The sequence below is a fragment of the Serinus canaria genome, chromosome 12 (assembly GCF_022539315.1).
Source record: "Serinus canaria isolate serCan28SL12 chromosome 12, serCan2020, whole genome shotgun sequence".
Lineage (NCBI taxonomy): Eukaryota > Metazoa > Chordata > Aves > Passeriformes > Fringillidae > Serinus > Serinus canaria.
In genome coordinates this window covers 17,211,331-17,234,900 of record NC_066326.1, presented here as the reverse complement: position 1 = coordinate 17,234,900, position 23,570 = coordinate 17,211,331, and the positions used below count along the sequence as shown (strand labels likewise).

General features: G+C 43.0%; 1 protein-coding gene across 6 annotated transcripts in view; it reads right to left on the bottom strand.

Annotated features, from left to right (window-relative positions):
• Nucleotides 1-23,570, bottom strand: part of IARS1 (isoleucyl-tRNA synthetase 1) — a 94,560-nt gene that overhangs the window by 7,473 nt on the left and 63,517 nt on the right. For all 6 annotated transcript variants that reach the window (XM_018914943.3, XM_018914946.3, XM_018914942.3 and 3 more), the window contains 12 exons: nucleotides 22,381-22,501; nucleotides 18,594-18,685; nucleotides 17,821-17,898; nucleotides 17,311-17,432; nucleotides 14,583-14,685; nucleotides 14,371-14,454; nucleotides 10,443-10,617; nucleotides 8,817-8,920; nucleotides 8,439-8,534; nucleotides 7,436-7,612; nucleotides 3,862-3,973; nucleotides 2,787-2,912 (listed from right to left, as the gene is read on the bottom strand). In XM_018914943.3, coding sequence (XP_018770488.1) covers nucleotides 2,787-2,912; nucleotides 3,862-3,973; nucleotides 7,436-7,612; nucleotides 8,439-8,534; nucleotides 8,817-8,920; nucleotides 10,443-10,617; nucleotides 14,371-14,454; nucleotides 14,583-14,685; nucleotides 17,311-17,432; nucleotides 17,821-17,898; nucleotides 18,594-18,685; nucleotides 22,381-22,501 — 1,390 coding nt within the window. The remainder of the gene's footprint in view (nucleotides 1-2,786; nucleotides 2,913-3,861; nucleotides 3,974-7,435; nucleotides 7,613-8,438; nucleotides 8,535-8,816; nucleotides 8,921-10,442; nucleotides 10,618-14,370; nucleotides 14,455-14,582; nucleotides 14,686-17,310; nucleotides 17,433-17,820; nucleotides 17,899-18,593; nucleotides 18,686-22,380; nucleotides 22,502-23,570) is intronic.

Here is a 23,570-nt window from a genome sequence, read left to right as displayed (position 1 = left end):
TGGGAACACTTGGCCCCAGGAACTCCCAGTCTGCCATTCCCCAGCTGGCAGCATCCCTGTGGATCCATGCAGGGCAGGGAGGCAGAGCTGCAGCAGTGGGGGTTTGCCCAATTAACAAATGAGCATTTGGCATTGCAGGAGCACTGACATTTGCCAGGGAAGAGCTCAGGCACAGGGCTGTCAGAGGAGTCTGTTCACAGAGCCCTCTCACAAGAGCAAGAAAAAATGGATCATTTCTTCCTGGATATCAACAGACTTGAAGGCAAGCAGGTATTACAAGTGCTCATCAAAATCACTTCAGAAGTCAGTTCTCCCTGCAGTGGGGTTTAAGTGCTAATGCTCTCCCCTAAGGTACCTTACAGCCTCACAGCCTTTTAAAAAATGAAGATTAAAAAAATCAGCCATCTGAAAATCAGAAAGATGAAATAAGGCATGGATCAAAAAGTTTGTAGGGGGATTTTTGCCCCACCTTCCTTGCCCCTCCCTTCTTTTTTAAGCCCTCCATGACCTACAGATGCATTTCTTCCCATAAACATATTGAAAGTGTTTTAAATAAATCTTTTTCATTATGGGCTATTGCCATGAAAGCTGAGTGCAAGTCTACAAGCCTCCCAAACAAGAAGCTTAAGAGAGTTTTCAGCAGTCTAAACGAAAAAAAAGTCACAGACAATGTTTTTTACCATCTGAGTCCAGCTTCTTCCCTTTGACTTTTTTTTTCTTTTGATGTAGAAAGAGAAAAGTTCTATTTTCTGAAGGTCAGTACAAGTCCCAGAGACTTGTTTGGGGGGTGCAGTTCCTCAAAATACCTTGACACACTATTGGGGAGGAAATGTTTATCTCATTCTTCCAATGCTGCACTGAAAAGCAGGGACAGGACCCATCTGAGAACTGCCTGATCCTGTGCCACAGCACAGCCCTAAGGAAACCTTCATTACAATGAGAGAACAAGATAATAAATTAGTGCAGGTCCAATGGACAGCCCTAGAAACCACAGGAAGGGAATGAGGAGGCAGAAATATGGTTTTACTGGGTCCCAATTTTATTAACACATGTGGGAACTAGTCAGAAATTACTTGTCTGGAGTGCACAACCTTTCTCTGCAATTCCTCTGGGACACAGCAGCTGATTCCAAGCCCTGCTCACCCTACAGAGGCCCTGGAGTCACCATCAGACCTCACCTGAGGTTACCCACACCAGAGCTGAAGGATTGTATCCAAAGCAAACACTGGGATTCTGGTTCTCTTCTCTGACACCTTTCAGGACTGTTTTCCTGGCACATGCCTTGAGCTGTGACTCCCCAGGGTACCACACCTGCTGACCAACACTCGTCTGAGATGTGACACACTGCCACAAAAGCCAATTTGATGATCTGATCTTTCCAAGGGAATTTCCATATGGTGAATAAGTGGCCAGGGAAAACACCCTGCTCTGCCCAGACCACTGACATACTGAAAGGTGAAAATCAGCATGCCAAGATGGAACCCAAAATGATTCCTAAGGAACAAAAGTGACATGGAAAGGAAAGGAATAAAGCCTTTGTTACTACAGCAGAAGAAGAAGGAAGGTTTCAACTTTCTCCACTTAGGACTTCAGATTAATGGATTTGTGCTGCATCTTTTTGTCCTATAAATGGCAGAAAAACCCCAAATATTGAATCAAACTACTTCTAAACTTTGAGATGGGAGTTTCCCAACTCTTCTGGGCCTTTTGCAGGTCATCTCTTACTATCTGTGGTGACAGTGAGCAATACAGGTACAGACCCCCCTCTGCAGGCACAGAGCACACTGTTATCCCTCCTACTTGGAAAGGATTTCAAGGAAAACCATTTCCTTCTTCAAAGCACAACTGGAACTTGAGGAAGATGCTGAAGGATTTCCCCTCAATCCCCTCTGACTGAAAGCAAAGATTAATCCTTTTGGATGACAGGACTGAGGACTGTGTTCAGCGGAGCTGAGCACAACCTGAAAGATTTATCACAGGGAGCTAATGGATGGGAAACCCCCCAAATCCTCCTAGAAATATTCTCAGGACAGGACAAGGAAACTAAGGACTGAGATGGCAACAGTGACACACAGACTATTTCTTCAGGGTTGCCACTGGTGGACATGAACTGGTGATCCTCAGCAGCCCTGGGGGCAACCAAATCAGCCAGCTCAAGTAGCTTCCCCTCAGATGTGCTTCAGTAATATTTCTATTTAAAAAAAAAACTAATAAAAGGTTTTGTAGCCATCCAATTAACATTTTTATAGTGTTTTGGAGGTTTTTTTTTACATTCTTGTGCCTTAAAGTTCAGTCTGCAAAAATATTCAATAGGTTTTTCTAAAAAAAGAAGAAATGCAGAGCTCCTCAAGGTTCTCTAGGGTGGAAAGGCAACATTTTTCTTCTACAGATCACAGTTTGCATTCAGCTGAAGTTCTCACCCTGCCTACTGAGCCATTAGGGAAAGCATGGAAAGGCTGATGGCAGCTCGCCATCCAGATCCAGCACAGCCTGGGCCCAGTGGAAACACTGAAATAAATCACATTTTGTCCTGATGAGAACTGCAATGGAAGCAAGATAACAGATGAGCACCATTTAGCAGCAGCTTTTGGAAACATGTTGATGTGACTATAAACACACTCTCATAAGCTAAGGACTATAAAATGGAATATTTCCTTACCCATTTTCTTGTCAATTTGATATAGCTAGCTAGATAGATATAAATTACACAGTAAATAATTATACAGTAAATGACTCCTAGCTGGTGCTAGAAAGACTTTCAATTTTCCTTGTCATACTCCATTTACCTGTGTTTCCATTAAAAACTGTCAGTTTGGAATTTTTAAGACCAAAAATGCAGGAGACAGCATCTACAAGTCCAGTGAAGTTCAAGGTATTATCTCCTTTTGGATTTTCCAGCAGCAACACACCATCTAAAACCAAAATAAAGAAATTAAAATGCAGTTTGGAAGCAATATCCAAGTTCTAATGATTTTCTAATGATGCTAATTACTTCCAGTGAGTTTCTAAGCCAATTTAAAACTGGTAACATTGCATCGTTCCAGATTTTTTTAGTGGGAAAGGGGAAAGAAAACAGAGAAACAGACTGATGTGTACTTCAGATTTATGGTGCAGAAGTTCTATTTGCTTTTATTAACAAGGCAGTTCCCATTTGTGTGTTACTAAGGTACAACCCAGCCTATAATTTAATATTAGAGGTATTATACTGGTTTAAAGCTGAGACTGTGCCCTCTGAGATGGTCACCAGCTTTTCCAGCTGGATTTCTTCTGATCAGGGAGCAGCTCTGTGATCATGTCCACCAAGGAACACTCATTTCCATCCATAAACTGGCAGCACATGCAGGAATAAACCTCCCCAAGTGCATTCAGTTTTCTCCCTCCTTAATAAGTAACTCACCCTTGTAACAACATCACTGCACCATGTCCACTGCCCAAGACACTCAGGCCATTAGCTAGTTTTAAGTATTCTTTTCATCTCTGTACTTCATATCTGAGCTTTTCAAACCATGTCCTCCACATCCAAGCCTCACCTCCTGCACAGTGCTACAGCAGGGATTGCAAATTCTCAAGCACAGCCCAAATCCAGAGAGTGCATCCCCCACAAAGATACTGACACACAAACTCTCCCTGCAGCAGGAGTAACAACTCCTGTGCACACAGGAGTGTTTCCCTCAGAAGAAATCATGGACAAGTGTGGTTTTGCTTTGAATAAACTTATTTTCAATAATTATTTAAAGCTCCTATTGGAGGGGAGGCTGCACCACCTTTCAAATGAATTCAGGCTCCAGTATTCACCACTCCATTTCCAAACTCTCCCTTCCAGCAGCCCTGACAAGCCAAGCTGGGGATGTTCATTCCTACCTTGCTCTGTCCCATTGACACAGACTTTGAGGTTGACATAGGCACAGGCTGGGCCAACAGGCTGGCACAGCCCCCCTCTGACCAGTGTGATTTCCAGCTCTGATCCCTTCAGCTGGGGAAAGACAGAGATTAGCTTTATTTCAATACTGCTAATTAAACAAACACAGCAAAATATTTCCTTTCAATAAACAACGCTAAGATCTTGCCTTGTTGTATTAAATGTGATTTACCATAAAATAGGGATATTTCCTACATCAGCCTTCAGTGACAGTGCTTCAGACATCAATCTGCCTGTACCAGATGTCAGGAAAGCAGGGAACAAACAGCCTGATTTTCACAAGTGATGAGCAGTAGTGATGACACCCTCCCAAAATACAATCCCAAAGCAAATCTGCCTGAGAGGAACACTGTTCCACAGAAATTCAGATTACTGACCAAGCCCTGCTCTCAGTCAGTGTCTGGAGAAGCCTCCACTAACCCTGGGGGAGCACTGAGCACCCCCTGGGTCACAGCTGCCTTGGTACCACCAGCCTTTGAGTATGTCCCCAGGAGGCACCAGTCACCCTGTCAGACCTGGAGGCACTCCAGGAAATCCAGCATGGATCTTCCAAAAAAGATCCAGAAATCACCCATATGAACAATTGGTACTAAAAGACCATTTAAGCCATTTTGTTTTGCAAATTTAGAGATGGTCTTTGGCAAGAGACACAGTCCAAAGGGTGACAGACAAATCTGGAAGTGTCATTCTTTACTGAAGTCCTATTACAAAGTAGGGAAAACCACTTATGCAGCAACAAATGCCATTCTGTGTTTATCCATTCTACCAACAACCCAAAATTCATTTTTCAAGTACCTACTTTTCTGCCCCAATAGTTTCTGAGAAACTGCTTTTTCTGTTGTTGTTATGGCTTGGAGCAAGTCTTTGGGAAAGGAGCTCAGAATTAAAGCCTTGTATCATAAATTGATCCAGGATAATTTCCCAGAAGCAATGACTTGAATGTAATCACAATAAATGTAAAAAGAACAGAGTGCATTTCATTTTTGTTCCAGTCCTCACACATATTCAACATCAAGTAGACTCCTGAAACTCCTCTGAATAACTTCCAGAAATTTGGTGCAATGCTCCTGCCCCAGCTGCCTTAACTGACACACTCACAAGAAGGATTTCTCAGGAAGGACTTTTTCATGTCACTGCTCTGGATGTGACAGAGGAGCTGCAGCAGAACAGAGTCAAGCACCTGCCCTAAGCAATCCATCTCTGCAGGCTCAGCAACAGAAACTCCCAAGGAGCACTTGACAGCTGCACTGGAATCTCAGTCATCTGTTTCCCTCTGCAGCATTTATTCTGAAGTCTAAGTGTGTGACAAACACTTCAGAGGCACAGAAAAGGCTGCAGCAGGCACAGAGCTCCTCCACAAGGAGTTCTCTGGGGTGACTATCCCTGTCCATGGTAGGGCTGGAACTACATGATCTTCAACCCAAACCCTCCCAAACCCAACCCATTCTGTGATCCTATAACAAAATAATAATGAACAAGTGCATTAGTTCTGTTCTCCTGTGCCTCCATTTCCCACACAGAGACTGCATTGCCTCAGCACTCAGGACTGGCAGCATTTTGTAGGATCCTAGGGAGGCTTGGTTGGAAGGGGCTTTACCTTGGTGACCATCTCATCCCACTCTTCCTGCCATGGGCAGGGACACCTCCCACTGTCCCAGGCTGCTCCAAGCTCCATCCAAACTGGCCTTGGACCCTGCCAGGGATCCAGGGGCAGCCTCACCTTCTCTGGGAACCTGTGTCAGGGCCTCCCCACCCTCACAGGGAACAATTCCTTCCCAATCTCCCATCCATCCCTGCCCTCTGGCAGTGGGAGCCATTCCCTGTGTCCTGTCACTTCGTCCCTTGTCCCCAGTCCCTCTCCAACTCTCCTGGAGCCCCTTTAGGCCCTGCAAAGGGCTCTGAGCTCTCCCTGGAGCCTTCTCTCCTCAGAGAGAACAACAAGCCCAATTCCCTGCCCATGGTTGTGTCTGAAACATTCTCCCTGCCAAGGTTTCAAGGTGGCAGGAGGCCCTCTCAGCTGGATGCCCACAATGAGACAACTGAATTTCTCTAAACTGAGCTATCAACACCCCACAGAACTGGCTGGCAGAACAGGGCCATTTAGTTTAGTAGATTTTCTCTGTCTGAAATTCAACATTTGTGCAAATGCATGGCCTGACCTACAAACCTCTCCCAGGGTCACACACTAGCTCATCATCTACACAACTGAAAGGACTGCCTGGTTTTTGCTGACATCCAGATGACAGCCATCAGTTCTATCCATAAAAACCAGGTCAGGTGCCTGCTGTCAGGGGAGGATTTCATGTCCACACACAGAGCATTATTTATGACTAAACCAATACAGTAACCTTTCCACAATGGCTTTCTTCACTAAAATATACTAAATTAGATTTAGGTGAGAGCAAGAGAAGTGAGGGGGAGATCCATACTTGCACAGGCATTAAAGTTTTCATGGAAAGCAACAGTGACCAGCACTAAAGCTCAGGTCCAGGTGGTTTGAGGCAGGCAATCACAAAGGTGATTCCCAGCACTGTATTTCCAGCTGCTTTTACATTCCAGTTCAGATTTGATGTTGTCCATCAGAAATCTCAAATAAGTATTTAGAAGAAACTTTAAGATTTTCAGTGATTTCTCAGCCACAGTATTTACTCAGTGTTTTCCCCCTGTCTGTCACTAGATGAAACTGGTAGTTTTGAAAAAGGCCAAACAGGGCTTTGCTTCAAATCTACAACTTCAGAAGTGCCATTAATAACTATAAAACATTTCCTTTACACACACTATTAAGACAGATGAAATGTGCCCTTTCCTTTCAGCTATTCCCTGCCTTCCCAGCCATTCTGTAAATCAAATTTCAAGTCTGATGGATCCTACACTCTTGTGTGAATTAATCTTTGTGGTCCAGCAGGACATTTATATTGAAGAACAGTTAATTCACAGTTCTGCTAGGAATGTCTTTTGAATAGAGTAAGTTTCAGTAAAACCATGGCAAAACTATCATCAAATATGTCAGAAGCAACAATCAAAGAAAACAACAGAAATTGCTGCTGATTTGAAATATGAAACTACACTTTTATAACAGAAAACTTCAGCAACACAGGGCAGAGGAAGAAACATACTTAAATATTAAACAGGTTGGGCTTAAGCCAAATTTAGTCTCGAAGGAGTAGTTCTAGTACAAAAGACCATTAATCTAAGAAAATCAGAGCAACAACATTTTGGCTGTTCAAACAACACACTAATCCAAGTACAAATAACTGTGTATTAAGTTCAGACAAACAACTGCCTCAGCTGTTTACTTTGGTATCCAAGCAGCTTGATTTTCAAAATCACCACGCATACAGAACCCAACTCCTTTCTTTTATAAACCAAGAAAGATGAATACAGAAAGTTATAAATAGAAAACAATATCTGCTCTAACCCACAAATAAATATTGACACCATTATTCTTTACTGGAGCAGCTTGTTGGGTTAAAAGCAAGTAAGATGAACCATGCAAGCAGTGCTTTTCCTCCTTACTTGGGTTGTTTCCTGGATGAGAACTTCCCTTGAGGTAGGCACTGGGTAAGGCTTCAGGTCTGCCTTTATTGTGGCAAAAATGAACTCAGCATGCTGCTGGATGACAGTGTCCAGGTATTCCCCCTCTGGCAGGGCTCTGTAGTACACTGTGATCTCATCTGTGGGGACCAGGTTCCTCTGCAGGACACACAGACACCATTACTGACAGCAAAACCACACACCAAGACAGCAATACTTGTCAAGTTAAAAAAGTATTTATCAAGTAGTTGTTAAAAGCTTCCACAAAAGACTTAGAAGAAAACAATCCTTCTACAAAAACACCAGGGAACTTAAAACATGGCAGTTTAGGCAAGATTAAGTATATTGATATTCATTATAGTGAAAATAAATTATGGTTTTGTCATTATAGAACTGAATTTAAATCCAGTAACACATGTGAGAGTTTTCATGGCCACAATCCTTCCTGGTTATATTTTATACAGAAATAAATCCTCAAGTTTTATACAGGTAGAAAACATTAAAATATATAAATCTACATAGGTGTAGATTATATATATATTTAAAAATACTACACAGGTATGTATATGTGTGTATATGTGTGTGTATACATATATATATATATATATATATATATATATATATATATGTAAAATCTACACAGAGCTTTTTTTAAATATACATAATGTAAAGAATATCTGTTTTGGTAGAATTTATAATTTTTCAGTCTTATGCTGAAGAAAGCTCCTTTCCAACCCAGACTTTTCTATGAGTCTATGATTTATGCAGCCATAACTGCACTGATCTTTTCCAAAATAACATGTCTCATGAAAATTTCCTCTACACATCATTTAGAGCTCTTGCAAGGGAATCCAATCAGAAAGCCATACATGAGGAGTACACAATACAGGGCTTCATGTTTAATTAAAAATGCAGCCTCTGCATATTGCCCAGACTGTTGGAAAGGGAATGGAAGTGCCTTGTCCCACCCTGCTGACTTGCTCACCTTCTTGCGGAGCTTCTGGATGCGATTGATCACTTCCCGGGCCACGCCTTCATCCACCATGGACTGGTCTGGGGTCACATCCAGCAGCACCAAAACCTGAGCAAGTGCACAAAACATTGATGAACGGGTGACAAACTGGAAACAAGGTGGAAGTAGCACTGTCAGGAGATCAGGATGCCTTGAGAGAGCTCCTCACATACAAAATATAATGGAGGAGAGAGCGTTGAACAACTCCAGGATTCACACACTCCTGGAATGTGCTGAACTACCTGAACTAACAAACCCAAGACAGCTTTTACCTCACCATTTTCCTACTGGTTCCTGAGGAACTCTTCCCTTAATCAAAAAAAGAAAGAGAGGAAATAGCCAATAACATACCTGAGCATCGGAGTGTGCCTCGAACTGGGCAGATCCCTCTGTCATCTGGTACATGAGACGCAGATCTTCCCCATGGAGTTCATGTCCTTCCACAACAATGCTGCCTGCAGGGTTGGCAGATGGAGAGCATCTCTTACCATCCAAGTAAAACCCCCAGTTTTAAATTCAGAGAGCTTTAACCAAGTATCAGCCTTCAAACACGTGCAATGTATGTATTTGCAATGCAGTCAAACAGCAGTTAAGCACTAGTAAGCAGCAGTGAATTATCCCACATTTCCATTTTTCACAGAAGCACTTCTCCAGGCAGCAGAGCTCACTAAAACACAGGCACTTCAGCAACTGCTTGTGTGGAACCATCTGAATGGAATAAAACTTAAAAATAACCTGTATACTCCACCAACTCCAAACTTCCATTTAAGCAGTTTGCTAAACAGATATAGCTGCAAAATTCACACCCACTTGTAGCTCTGGAATCAAATTAGAATAAAAGCTGCTGCACAAATACTCAATTCCAATCTGATTCAGTCTCACAGAAAGCTTATTCTCTGCTTCATCTTGGCTTTACAGTAGCACTTAAAATCAGAGAACATCCTGAGCTGGAAGAAACTCACAGGGATTACTGGATCCAAATCCTGCACAGACACCCCAGCAATCCCACCCTGTGCATCCCTGGCAGTGCTGCCCAAACTCTCTGGAAGCTCTGGCAGCCTCAGGGCTGTGACCATTCCCTGAGGAGCCTGGGCAGTGCCCAGCACCCTCTGGGGAAGAACTTTTTCCTACTATCAACCCTAAACCTCCTCTGACAGAAAGGAACAGTTTAACAGGAGAACAGTTTAAAATCAGTGTCCCTGACCATTTCTAAACTTTTCTTAATAATAAAAAAAAAACCCACCAAAAAACCAGAAATAATAAATGCAATTTTCCTCCTGGTAACAGCTGAAGAGGGATAACAAGAGGGAAGCAGGCCTTAAGCTCCCTTAAGCCAAGGGCATCCTAGCCTGCATTAGGAATGGTGTGGCCAGCAGGAGCAGGGAGGTCATCCTTCCCCTGTACTCAGCACAGGTGGGGTCACACCTTGACTGCTGTGCCCAGTTCTGGCCCCTCAGGTTGGGAAGGACCTTGGGACACTCCAACACATCCAGAGAAGGCAACAAGGCTGGAGAGGGGCTGGGAACACAAACCCTGTGAGGAGCCACTGAGGGAGCTGGGGGTGCTCAGCCTGGAGAAAAGGAGACTCAGGGGTGACCTTATCACTCTACAACTCCTGAAAGGTGCCTGTGCTCAGCTGGGGTTGGGCTCTTTCTCCAGGCAGCACTGACACAACCAGAGCACACAGCCTCAAGCTACATCAGGGAAGATATAGGTTGGATATTAGGAAAAAAATTTTCACCAAAAGAATAATAAAGTACTGGAATGCTCTTCCCAGGGAGATGGCAGAATCACTGTCTCTGGATGTGTTTAAAAAAGGACCGGACCTGGCACCTGGTGCTACAGTCTAGATGAGGGGTTAGGGCACAGGTTGGACTCGATGATCCTAGAGGTCTCTTCCAACCTCATCATCCTGTGATTCTGTAAGCCCCCAGAAGGATACCCCACCATCCCTGAGGGGTCTGCCCCACTACAGACCTGTCTCCTGGAACCTCTCCAGCTGCTCGCTGCTGAGCTCCTTGATGGCAGCCATGAGGGGCTTGAAGGCGCCCTTGAGGCGGCGGCCCAGCACGGTGTGCTCGGGCTCGGCCCGCAGCCGCACGCCATAGCGGGCCTTGTCCGCGGACAGCGTCAGCGCCCGCACGTTCAGCTCCTGCAGGGACACACAGCACACGGCTCAGCTCCGGGGAAGCTGCAGGGGTCAAGGTGCAAGGTTTGTACAGGGTTGTGTCGATGGAGTGAGTCGCTGGGAGAGCCAACAAACCCAACCCTGAGCCCACCCTCGGCAGCAGAGCCCGTCCCCACCCTCAGCCTCCAGGGTGTTCTGTTATTAACAGGCAGCTCCCGCCTCGAATCAGCCCTTTTGATTTCCCCCTCACAACTGCCCAAGCAGCTAAACCCATTCCCTCTGTGGGCAGTGGCCTGGCAGAGCTCAGCAGAGGAAACTCTGCTGGAACAGTCCTTTCAGAACACACAGGAAATCATTGCCAGCCATTTCATGGCTGAGGTTGTACAAAATGGCCTCATTTTGTCTCCTCCTTACCTGCTCATTCCAGCTCCTCACTGCACAGAAAACCACCCAGCTCAGAAAAGCTTCTGGCTGTGTCCTGCAGCCAAAACAGCTTTATAAAACCTGCAGGGACTTTAGGAGGGGCCCCAGACACTGCAGGAAGGCGTGTGCCCATTTTTCTGAGTTGCACATGCAGATTTTGTTCCCATATCTGAAGGGAACATAGCGGTGCTGTGGGAAGTTTTACACAACTGACAGAGAGGAACAACGTTGTTTTCGTATGGAGAAAGACCAAGGCTGGAACTCTTCGGAGAGAATATGGCTGGGGTTGGAAAACACGAGGCACAGACCTGCACGTACATTTCACTGCAATCCAGCAGGTTCTGTCTGCCAGGCTGCCCAGTACTTGGAGCATTTGGTGTTTAATGCCCACTGGATGGTGGTGAGAGCTCCCATCACCATCCTACAGCACCACCAGGTGCACCTGGCAAACCAGCAAGGCTTTTAGGAAGCAGAAGTAAATGGCAGCATCAGCATGACAGGACTAGCAAGTAGCCAAACGTCTGGATTGAGAAATAATGTTTAAATACAACCTCTGAGCTGCAGCCTAATTCCCTAGGAAGTCCTGCTGACATGAGGAGCCAAGAACACAACTGAATCTAATTTTATTTAATACATCTTCTAGGAAATCTAATGAAAATTATGCACTTCAGAAATTCAGTTTCAATGGGGTGCTGCTGGAAATGAGCCCACGAGTTGTAAATGACAACCTCGTGGGGGAAAAGAAATAATAATCCAAAAAATAGCACAAATTGAAAAATTACTTTGGGCCTGATTAGATAAATCAGAGAAGCCAACTCCATCAGGACAAGTTTTCTGTACTAATTAGATTAGGAAATTATTCTTTCGTACACATTATCCATTTAAAAACCCAGAAAGAGTCTTAGAAAAACAGGCAAATCTCTATCTCAGGTCTGTTTACATCAGTCTCAGAGCTTTGACTTAAAATAATTCTTAATTTTATCTTCCTAATTGCTTAAAATTAGCTCCTTAACACATCTTTCAAGTCTCCTGGGGACATACTGAGGCAACCAGCCCTTCCCATGACCAGCTGAAGAGCTGCACATGGAATGCCTGAACACACAAGAGCCTTCAGCTGGTGCCATGTGCCCCAGCAATGCCCAGTCCTCAGAACAGAGACAGAAATGTCAGAAATGCTGTGCTTCAGCTGGGCTGGCCTCTCTAAGCAGGCAGCCTAAAAAGGAAAATAAGTCCTCATTATGTAATAGTGTGAAAAATGAAAAACTGCTGGGCCCCCCAGCCACAGCTCCTGTCAGATAATTCAGCCCTGTCACAGGCTCAGTCCCTGGGTTTGATGGAGAAGTCAATTTTCTGTTTTACAGCAGCCCTACACAGGGCTGGGGGTTGGAGGAAATACAAAGGTTGGATGGAAACAAGATTCTGGCTGTTTTACACAGAGAAAACCCTTCCCTGGAAGCAGCTGGGAAGAAAAGTCCTGACCCAGGCTTGTAAAAGGCCTCAAATAGAAATGAATAAAATGCAACTGTGTCCAGTTGCTAAAAGCCTTCTGGGTTTATTTCATTTCACGAGCTTGGCTATTTTTGCATGACAACTCTATAATCTGGCAAGTTCTAATATTAAAATCCATTTATTTAAATGACTTGCTGCGTTCTGAAGATGAGAGAGGAGCACTGCAGATCAAAGACTACAGCTCTTTCTGAAAAAGCAATGAATGATATTTCTGAAGAATTGACAAGTATATTTTTCCCACTCTTTTGTCAGCAACTACACGAAATTAAATGGTGTAATTCTCCTTACCCATTACCTCTGGCATCTGCAAATTTACTCCTGGCAATCATTGAAGGTACTAAAGCTCTGAATAGGCAGGAGGTTGATGAACAAAGCTGCAAATGCAGCCCAAGCAATGCTGCCCAGCCTGCCTGTAATCACTGACCTCTTTAGCTCTGCACCATCCAGTAAACAACAGGATTGATTGCCATGCAGTACAATAAAACACACACCAAGCTCCAGCAGCAGCTTGTTGAATTTTAAGACACATAATAAAACCAGGACAATAGACAGCACTTTGTGTTTGTGCTTCCACAAAGGCATCTGAGTTTGTTTTAGCTCATCTCTCCAGAAGAGACACTTTTGTCTGCAGTAGCAAAGGAATGCAAATCAAAACCTACTAATGTACAATCCAATTATGTAATAAATTAAAAATTGTTAGCTTCTTTTGTTACCTTTCATTAGCTGTAGAAGCTGACAACAAATTCTAGCAACCACTCTTTTGGAAGTAATTTGAGGAAGCCAACCTCAATTCCCTTAAAACTGGATTCTCTAGAATTTAAAATCCATTTTTCAGATCCAAAAAATGAGACGGACATTAGCCTAAATTTCACAGAATTCTGCTGTTGAAGAGACTCAGATATTGAAATTATTATAATTAATAATAACAGCAATTGTGAAGCGAGGGATCATAACTGCCAAGTCTAAGAGCAATAATCAATAAGTTAACATGACAGAAAAGCTTTACAGTCCCACTTGCAAATCAATTACTATTTTTTAATATAAAATTCCTCTAGTGAATAATTCTTAGGCATTTAAGTCCCACAGTAACTAAAAGCAAGCAGCATACAGCACTGATGTAGAGGTCCTGTGCACTGAGCTGTGACTTCCTGAGCCAAGGCTCATTCCCCCAGAAGAATTTTTCATAGATGTGTATTTAGGCTTGGGGAAAGCTCATGTTGCTGGAATTATATGTACCACAAGTTTCAGAGTCCCTCATCTCCTGAATTCTCTGACTGACATGGCTGCTCTCACCAAGACAAGTGAGGTGAGCCGATCCTCTTTGGGAAGATGCACATTTTTGTTCTATTTGTCAAGGTGAAAGAGCTGCCCTTGACAATGGCAACCTCAACCACAACAGGATGACATATTTTAGGCAGAAGTGCTGGTACAGATGCTTCACTGAAGGGAAGAAAGGATCCTTAAGCTGCCAAGAACAGGCACAGGATAATGAACAAGCACAGAAATGGCCACACCATTTGCACAAGAGAAAACCCCCTCAAATCCTGTACTGCCAGTGCTCAGTGGGAACAGAACAAGAATTGTGTCACAGATCCTTGAAGATGGATTTCATGGCTTTAGAAAATGCAAACAGGTCAGATTCTAGCAGCCTCTCAGTCCAGTGGGGTCAGTTTGTAGGATTAAGTATTTCTCAACACTGAACTGCCTTTGGCACGTGACCCACTGACACCCCTTTATTACAGCTCTGCTGGAAATTCATTTCACCTGGGAGCTGTTAATATGGTCAGCAGAGGAGGCTGTGCAGGGAACCAACAGACACAATCCCCTTCAACATGATGTTCTTACCTCGAGTACATACTTCTCTAAAGACCTGATGTTTTCCAGAGCCTCTGGATCCTGGTGGATAACTACCACTTCTTTCAAAGGATACTGGGGGAAAAAAAAACGAAAAAAAAAACAAAACAGAAACTTAACTATTCAGTTTCCCAGGTTCATCCCAAAGTTACAAAGCTGCTGCACATTCCCAAGGTATGAGAGGAGATGTGAGGAGTTCTAACCTTGACTGGGATGGTTTTTCTGTCTCTGATCACTCGTCCCAGCTCAATCACAGACTGCAAACAAGAAACGGCACTTTCAATTTTTTTGTCGATGAGATCCTCCCTAGATTAGAAAGGAAACATTATAATTGCTGCATTTTCATCACATCTCTTTGAGCAGATGGAAAACATTTTACCCCCTTCTCTGACATTTCCTGCAACAGACCCAATTATGCCCTGGTTGGGGCAATCTGAAAAAGGAACAAACAGGCTTTTCCTCTCTCTTTGTGGAGAAGATGAGGAGGAAATAACTTGCTGAAAACAAATAGCAGAGCTATTTTTACATCTTTTGTTAGCACCTCTCACAAGGTGCAGAGGATTGAGTCATACAACCTGCTCTGGTAATAGCCAATAAAAAATACAATTTACATTAATAATATCATAAGAAGATGCAGAAAGATATTATAAATAGGGTAAAGATATTATAAATAGGGTACTTATAGCAACAATGAATTCCCTATAACAACAATTCACTGGATCTCAATTTATCCTCTTTTCCAGAAGCTGCAGATATTTGAGCTTGATGTTTCAGAGTTTTAACATCTTTCTGGGCTCAATGATTTCAATACCCTTCCATTTTGAGGCTAGGCAGGATTCAGGGTTTTTTTTGGGGGTGGGGTGGAGAGAGAATTGGGGTTGAATTTTTTGGCCTTTTTTTCCTTTTTTTTTTTTTTTTGAGGCAATTGACATTTACATCTTGTTTCAAATGTACAAGCAGTGAAATGTTCTGAAAATGTGTTTCTCCTGATTTGTTGAGTAGATGCACTAATTGGGCAGCTCCTTTAAAACCACTCAGGTATCAAAGCAAGAGCAGAGGTATTGGTTAAAAAGACAGAAATGAATAAAATTAAATGAACACAGACAGTTGCTGTAATCTAGGGAGCAGAAGTACTGGGATGAAAACCACAACTCCAATAAGGACTGGCCAGAAAAACAGAGCTGGTGAAGCAAAACTTATAACTGAAATATGCCCATTGCAGTATTAAGACTTTGAGTTGGTTCTACCTCTTTTGAAGCTTTTGTTCTTCCAAAAGCCAGTCCCTGAGGATGATCCTCCAACAACTGGGAAATGTGGAAATTACAAGATGGAATATTTTGCTCCCAGAAAGCTTCATACAGGATTATGTGACACTATTTCAATATCACTGAACAAGATTGCAGAGCCACAACATGAGAGTATTTTTCAAAGACTAAAGCAAATCCACAAAATTTAGTGCAACCCATCTGTTCACTGAGCAACCAAGCACAACCTCAGTGGGGTTCAACACAGGTGTTGAGTCAAGCTCAGCTGTGAAAGTGGCCAAGTCCTTCAGCTTTATCTGCACTCCCCATACTGGTAAAGTAAATTTCTGTAAATGCATCCAAAATTCTCTCTTCCTATTAATTGACAATATTGTCCTTGTGCTGTATCAGAAAACTTTCAAAGTAAATGCAGTGATGTGCTTTGCAACTCCAAGTGAAACTCCAACAATACTCTGGATTTGAAAAGGCTTTTTTCTAAGGGACAAGGGAACAACTGATACACAGGGGATCCAATAAATTCCACAAACTAGTAACAGACAAAAACTCAAACAAAATGCAATACAGAGAAAAGTGGTGCAAGCCTCAAACACATCCCACATTTGCACGATGCAGCAGCAAGTCAGCACCAACTGCAGTGAAGAGTGACTAAGCCACTTTTAAATGCCTGTGCTACACCCATGCCTGAACTGAGTCCCTGCAAACAGCTCCCCATCCTTCCCTGACTCCCTTCCACAGGAGCCCAGACCTAATCCTGGCAGCTCCCTGATGAGGGTGGCACTCCTTGATTACATATTCTTCACAGCACTTGCCCAGGGAACAGAAAATCAGCACCATCATCATGTCAATCTCCAGCTCCCTGTTGCAGTAACTCTCACTATTAAAGCTCTCACAAAGACCATACACCCTCCTCAAAGCATGCAGCAGCCATAAAAAGACACACCATTAGAGAAGGCTTAAATTTTTAAACTGTGAAGTATCAAGGTCAGGTCCCCTGTCCTTGAGGGTTTTCACACTGAGCTGCAATGCTGAAGGGAAGCTTTTTCTCCTGTTTTCAGGTACCCAGAGCAGAGAGTGCTGCAGGAACTAAATCCACGGCAATAGCAGTGATCTCTCTGATCCTTCAGGGCCTTTCACAGTTAGGCACTACAGCTTGAGCCAACACACAGTTTGAGGAGGTAAAAAGGATATTCCTGCCCACCATAAGAAAATCTTATGAATTGGGAACATGCATTCCTCCTAATTGCTTTCCTTCCTATCTCCAGTCCTTTAAGCTAACACAAATCTACTGCCCAAATACAGAGGGAAAATTCTCGCTAAAATTGAGGGTGGAGTGTGAAGTGTACTGCAAGCAAAATGTTCTCCTACAGCAAAGAGACTAAAATTGATCGGATCTCAATCAAAAAATATAAACATCTTTTCTCTGTGCCCAGAGAAAAGAACATGTTCACTAGCATCCAAAAGTTTTTTCAGAGACAAAGGAATATTTACATTATTAAAGCAGTTTGGTTTCTTGTTATGCAGTTTTAAACACAAGTGAGGGAGCACTGTTCTGTGAAATCAAAAAAAAAAAAAAAAAAAGCACCTAACCCATAAACCCCAAAAATGAACAAAAATCCCCTAACAAACAACCAAACTCCAATTCTGCCACCTAAGAGCTGCCTCTTACCTGACTTGGGGGAGCATGAGGTAGTGAATGCTCTCAGTGTTCTTCTCCTGGACCGAGGCTGGATCAATGAGGGTTTTCAGATTCTGGTACATCAGCTCAGTGATAAATGGAGTATATGGTGCCTGTAATGTTGCATTCAATCACCAGCTTTCCTTTATTGCTTGGACATTATGAATCAGTAATACCATGAATTACATAAGGGCAGTTCAGCCAAAACAATGCTTACACAGTGTCTGCAACTGGGATGTTACTCAAAATGCAGACAGAAATAAATAATGGAATTCAGACTCCTTATTTACCTCCTGCCTGATGGTATTTCAATGTTATTTCTGGGCATCAGGGAAGAAATTATAATGTGTCCTTATCAATTAGGTGATACAGGCCTTCTTTTTACAACCATGGGGCAGATAAGCAAAGAAAAGGGTAAGATGGAAAATGAACTGTGCTACAAAGATGCTTCTATATTAACTGCTTTAAAGTATTATTGAGGGTGGGCTGTGATTCCCTTACCATGAGTCTGCACATGGAGAATAAGACACTAAACAGAGTTTCCAAGGCCATAATGCAGTCCTCAGTCCCATTCTCGCCCTAAATGAAGAATTCACCAAGACAAATAGTGATTTTAGGATCAGGAAATGCTCTTCAATAAGCTTCAAAAGATTCCTATCTTACTACAATACACTTGTTTTCCAAACTGTATTAACTTTGGTTGATTCCACTGAGCAAGTGTGTCACAGACATATTTTATGAAAAATCCTTTCACCAGGATTTTTTCTCCTGAGAAGCTGAGAGGCCTCAGAAATGAAATGCAAACAATGATTATCTGCTGCTGTGGAATGCAACAGGTGAATCTTTGATTGGTCTCATGTGGTTGCTTTTAATTAATGGCCAATCCCAGTCCAGCTGTCTCAGACTCTCAGGTCAGTCACAAGATTTTATTATCATTCCATTCCTTGCTAGCCTCCTGATGAAATCCTTTCTCTATTCTTTTAGTATAGTTTAATATAATATATATAATAAAATAATAAATCAGCCTTCTGAACATGGAGTCAAGATTCTCACCTCTTCCCTCATCCTGGGACCCCTGTGAACACCTCCACACAAGTGCAACAGAATTATTGGGCATTTTGGTTGGTTTTGCCCACAAAGCAGAGAGAACAGTGAATTTTTGTGCCACTCTCAGCATTTCAAGCCAAGATCTTGTGTGGAGCTGCCATGAATGCCATGGCCAGGGGCTGCCAGGGCTCTGCTGCCAGGACAGGAGTGCAGCAGCTGATGCCTACCTTGAGCCTCCTGCGGTTCATCCTGACGTACCAGTTGGTCAGAACATCCACAAACTTCACCAGCCGGGGCACCACCGTGTACAGCCTGTAAGCTGCAAGGGAAAATGGGGCCTGCAGGTCAAATCTGCCCTCTGCCAGCTCCTCACTTACAAACCACACCATCCTTTACAGTCCTGGTGTTAAACACAGCAGAAAGCTCCAAAAAGTGACTAAATATTGATCACTTTACAGCTGCATTTTGAATATCACAGCATTGCTCTCATGCTCAAGACAAACACCTTCCCCCCTCCCAAACTGCTTCCCTAATCCCACACAAACAGACATTATGGGAGCCTTATGCTTTTATCTGACTGGTAAAGAGGATAGTGGATAAGAGACTATTAATGGCAGGAGATTGGGCAAATCCTCCCTTTGCACATGCTGCAAACACAGCCAAGGCACTGCAAGTTGAACAGAAATTATTGCAGAACCAGAAAATAAAATTTTCTTAATTACTGCCAACACTTCCTCCTTTTGATTTAAAATGAGACACCTACTTCAACCAAGTCTCCCTGAATTAATTACAGCTTTCCACTATTTTTCTAAGTAACAGTAAATGTGAAGTAGCAGCAAGGCTGATGAGGTAAGAGATAAACAGAGCTGCATTTTCAAGTTCTGTGTAACTGAAATCATGGAAAGCTGCCAGCAGCAAGGTCATCCCCAACATCACTACACAACAGGGAAACAAATTTCAGCTGTTCCTGAGAAAACTGGGGGATAAGGGGGACAGACCTCACACAGGACTCAATTTTCTAAGCAAAACCTTGTATTTAACTTCTCTAAAAGCCAAGAGCTTCCTGAGCTCCATTCTGAAGCAGTTTCATTAATCAAGCAGCTACTGAGTAAAATGGATCTTGGCTTTAAAAGCTCCACCACACTTTCCACTGTGTTTTGTAGAGCAGAAGTGTTTTTAAAGGCAGAGAATGGGGATTTAAACCAAAAAAGGAAATGCCCAGAAGATTCACACCATGGTGGGGAAGACATTATTTATGGGGGAATTTGTACTTCTAAAAAACCCTAACCTTTCCTCTAGCTATGCATTATTTAGTTAGGAGACCTGTCATAAACAAAATTTTAAATAATCAAAAACCCCACCCTTCAGAGACAGTGCATCTTTAACAAAATACAGTATTAGCCTGGAAAAATGCATTTCTGTTCTCAACAGCTGTGACCAAATTGTGAAATCTGCTTTTTGTGACTCAGGAAAGAGCCATGGATGTACATGGGGACACTACACACTTCTTTTCATTTCAGTCATCAGGAGAAAAGATGTTGTACTAAAATAAGTGCTTGTATTGGGCACTTTAGTAGGAAATAAAAGCCTAATAAGGCTTATTGATTTTTGATACAGAATTTTAACACCCCTGAAACACATCAGGTTTCACCACAATGTAACTTGTGCCATTTTCCAGGAATATTGGGGATGGGGCTGGGCCTCCTCTTCTCCAGCTGCACACACTCCTGGAAGGCAAAGCCCTCCCATGCAGGACCAGCAGAGAGCTCTTCCCCCTCTCTGGAGTTTCTCCAGGCTCTCCCAAGCACCCCAGAGCTGGAGGGGGCCCAGGCTGAGCCCCTTCCCTGCCCCTCAGCCCATGCAGGGGAGGTCAATGCCACACTGACCCCAGCTGCGCTGACACTGCCACCTCTCCAAGTGCCAGCAGAAACTGGGACAGAATTAAGTTGGACTTAATGGAAGGATTTTTCCAGAGGCAGGAGCTGGGTGTAAAATTCAGCTCCACTCTCAGACACTGGATGAAATGGAAGAAGCAGAGCCCAGCTGCAGCATTTCCCTGGTCACTGGGGTCTCCTCAGCACTGCCAGGTTCCAACCTGTGTGTTCTTACACCCCATGACCTCCAGCTACAGGAATTGATATTTTTATTTATCTCCTTTATTGAACATTTGACATTATCAGTCACCATTATAATCTTCCCTTGTCTCTCCCTAACATTCTTCCTACTTGAAGTGATACAAAGTAGAAAATATTAAAAAAAAAAAAATCCCAAAATAGGTTTGCAAAAGAGATTAGAGTATCATGTCACAGTACACAAATTCACTTCATCTCATTAAGATCTGCCTGACTGAATCCAGAGTTTATGCAGAAAAATAAATTGAAAAATTCTGTTCATTAATCCCTTCCACATGAGACTGCCACTCTTTTGCTGAGCACATGATGTTATCTTCATCTAACACAAGACAACAGCATTTCCTACCAACACTACTGCCTTGGAAGTCTTGGCATTGTCATTTTCCAGCAGAAACTCTTTTCTCCTGCTTGGGAGGGTCTTCTTACATTATAAAGATGGTCACTGACACATCCCTTTTTGTCAGCTTCATCTTCCTCTCACAAATCCAGAGCAGAAAATTCAAGTTTCTACCCCCACATTCACCTTCCTACAAATATTTCTGTTTAAACCATGCACTGATCCAAGATCCCAGGTTCACAAACTCACAAATGAATTTTCTGCCGTCCCTCAGAGTTATTTTCCTCTTCACAAGCAGCACATAAACTTGCACAGGCTCTGCTTATTTTTGTTCAGCAACACATGAAGCTCAACACAAACCACCATCGAATTTCAAGGACAACAACTTGCAGGAAGAAGCCACATTTTCATCAATCAGAGCCAGCTTTTATCATATTGCTAGGCTGGGAAGCTTGAGGATTCCTTCTTCCTTTAATGAAATGTTCTTAGATGAGCTCAGTGCATTCTGCTGGTACCAAACAAGCTGGTTGAGCCCCCCCAGCCAGCTAAACTGCCCTGCTCTTGGTGAGAGTGACCATCACAGCAGTCAGGGGAAACAAGAGGGAGGGCAGTGCAGGACTGTCCTGTGTCCTGCTGAACTCACATCTGCCATTCAGCTATTCCCTTATTACCTGTCATCCCACTTAGCACCTTCCTTCCCAAGGCCAAGGCTGCTAAAATTCTTCTGAGGGCAACTTAAGGCCACAGGTGTTAGGGGGGTTATTTGTTTATTCATGAACAGGAGTGACAATGGCCAAAGCCACCTTCTTTCCAATACCTGGGCTTCCAGTGCCCTCAAATGCACCAAAACCTCTTCAAATCCCACAGTGACTTGCTCTGCAAGTTTATCAACTACCTCAGGGGGTTCTTGCAGCATCCCCTCTTTGCAATTAAGTGTCCCAATGGAATGTGGGCATAAAGAGGTATGGGATGATGAAAAAGACATCATGCAGGAAAAAAACCTGGACAGTATCCTTTACAGCTATCCTAATACCATCCACTCTGCTGCACACTCTCCCACAGCATAATTCCAGAAAATCCCTCCCCATGGAACTATACCAGGGAAAAATTTATTGCCAGTGTTCGTGTACCCATCAAAATTATTTTATTCAGCTGACTTGAGCACTGCCCATTTTATCCCTTTTTTTTACAGTTTCTCCAAATTCTATTTGGCTTCCTTTTCACTGCTGTCTTTCAGTGACTATTATAAAATTATTAATTGCTCCAAGCACTGCAGACGTTGTTACAGCAACAAGCTCCATCCCTGAGCTCACAGGATTAGCTGTGACAAAAAAAGCCTCATCACTTTTTGAAATCTCATGAACAAGCATAGCAAAATCTGACTTAACACCCATGAAAGAAGCATTCCATGGATGATGGTAGCTGGTTAAAGATTTCCTTCCTTTTATCAAAGTCTCTCACAGAATTTGGGAATCTCTGTATGGAAAGGCAAGTTCTGCAATCCAACATGAAACACCCCCAGACCCCCTGAGCAAAAATGCATACCTGCCATTTCAGCTTTGAAGAACTGGATGAGGGACTGGGTGAAAGAAAGAATCCATTTATCCATGATGTTATTGCTCTCCTTAACTGTGTTCTCATTGTAAAGGAATTCTCTTCCCTCATCCTATCATCAAAACACAAAGCAGATTTCCAAGTCATCAGGGTATATACTCAAACCTCTGTATCCAATTACCTGCCAGCTAGCACTAGTTTGGCATCTTCCCTGGGATACACTGGTTTCCCAGCAGCAAACATCACATTCCAGACACAGGTATGTAAGAGAAGGAGCTGTGCAAAACCTGTCTCTCACTGCTGCCTCTCCAGCACCTTGAACTGCAAAGGAGGCTGGTGGTTTGGGCCTGTTAAAGCAGGTAAGAAGCAGCACCAATCCTTTCCCAGCCTCTAGACACAGGCCAGGATCCTGGAACTGACACAGCTCCTTCATCCAGGAGGCTCTGAGGCATTCCTAAGGAATTCACTGTGCACAGGGATTCTGTCTGGAGAGCAGGCCTAGAAACAAGACCTTGACTTTATCAAGAACATGGGACAATCTCAACACATTAAACCACAGATGAATGAAACAATCTGAAAAAACAGGTGGAATTTTTAGCCTCCAACATGCACACAGTGGATTTCTGCTGCTTTCCAGAGCACTGATGTTTGCAGCCATCTGAGAAATGGCATCATTTGCTGGTTCTGCAGGGCCTTGCAAGCAACACCATGTCTGACTCTTTCCCACATTCTTACAACAGCTTGGAAACAGGTTTGGGTTTTTTTTTTTAAATTAATAAACAGTATTTAATAGTTGGTTTTAAAAGCCTTCAGACTGTCCCTTCTCTAAGAGTCCAGATGAAAAAAAATCTGTTTGGATTATTAAACCCAGACACTACAGATCCACTTTCACAGTACAAAGAAGAAGATTCATAGGAAAGAAATGCAGAAGAGGAACAATCCCAGTGTGAGGTCAGCAGTCATTAACCAACTACAATTAAAGGGGGAATTACAGTAAGCATTAAATCATTATTATACCTGATCCAAGACACTGGGATTTTACTTGCACTCTTGCAGGAAGCAGAACACAATGAAGAAGTTGCTTAAACCTGTGCATGAAATCTAATTTAAGCGTTATCACATCCACATTCTTTTACCTAATATGGTGCATAGGAAGGATTTCACTATTTAGAAAGAAAAAA